We start from the raw sequence: 1,095 nt of genomic DNA on the forward strand, positions 1-1,095 counted from the left end.
CTGACGGGAGCTGTGCTCCTGTCAGGTGACGAGACCCTACCAGACCATGTCCAACCCGCTCAGCAAGCTGTCCGTGCTCAACAGCGCCCACACGCACTTCATCCTGGCCGACAACGGCACGCTGGGCCGCTACGGCGCCGAGGTGAAGCTCCGGCGGCAGCTGGAGAAGCACATCTCCCTGCAGAAGATCAACACACGTGAGTCCTGGCCACGGCCACGGCCACGGCCACGGCCACGGCCACCCAACCGCCCGGTGTGTAAAGCCTAAACCGTGTCCCTGTTAGATCCACAGAAGATGACTTGATTTGACCCTCTTTCTTTTTTTTAAAAAAATATATTTTTATTGATCTCAGAGAGAGGAAGGGAGAGAGAGAGAGAGAGAGAGAGAGAGAGAGAGAAACATCAATGATGAGAGAGAATCGTGGATCGGCTGCCTCCTGCACGCCCCACACTGGGGATCGAGCCCACAACCCGGGCATGTGCCCTGACAGGGAATCGAACCATGACCTCCTGGCTCATGGGTTGACGCTCAACCACGGAGCCACGCCGGCCGGGCTGTGGCAGGGTTTCTGTGGAAGACAACCTGGGAAAGGAAGGTCAATCAAAGGGACTGTGAGGCTGACAGCTCGGCTGGGGCGGCCGCCATGAGCCGTGGTGGGTTTCCGAGAACCGGATCTCCCGGACGCACGGGCTGGCGACGGGATGTCCTTCTCCCGTGTTTGGATTCTTGCGGACTCGCACGCTCACGCCGCCGGCTCCACGCGGCCACGGGACTGCTGGGCTTCCCTTTGTCATCCTTTGCCTCGGGCTCGGAGCGGGGCAGGGACGGCAAAGGGGTGCTCAGCTGTCACCTCTCCCGGCGCAGAGCTTCGGGGGGCGGGGGGGGGTCCAGCCTAAACCACGAGGAACGAATTCCACCGTTTCTAGAGGAAGAAGGTGACTTGGCTGCCATATTCCTGCCAAGCCGATCTTGGGCTGGAAGACTCAAAGGCAGGGTGGGGCCATGTCATCTGGGTCCATTTTAAAATATATATATATATTTTATTGATTTCTGAGAGGAAGGGAGAGAGAGAGAGATAGAAACATCAGTGATGA

At 58.3% G+C, this 1,095-nt stretch overlaps 1 protein-coding gene across 5 annotated transcripts in view; it reads left to right on the plus strand.

Annotated features, from left to right (window-relative positions):
• Positions 1 to 1,095, plus strand: part of LOC102247083 (transient receptor potential cation channel subfamily M member 1) — a 19,122-nt gene that overhangs the window by 9,156 nt on the left and 8,871 nt on the right. For all 5 annotated transcript variants that reach the window (XM_014543578.1, XM_014543577.1, XM_014543579.1 and 2 more), the window contains exon 6: positions 26 to 197. In XM_014543578.1, coding sequence (XP_014399064.1) covers positions 26 to 197 — 172 coding nt within the window. The remainder of the gene's footprint in view (positions 1 to 25; positions 198 to 1,095) is intronic.

The sequence above is a fragment of the Myotis brandtii genome, unplaced genomic scaffold (genome assembly GCF_000412655.1).
Source record: "Myotis brandtii unplaced genomic scaffold, ASM41265v1 scaffold329, whole genome shotgun sequence".
NCBI classification, from domain to species: domain Eukaryota; kingdom Metazoa; phylum Chordata; class Mammalia; order Chiroptera; family Vespertilionidae; genus Myotis; species Myotis brandtii.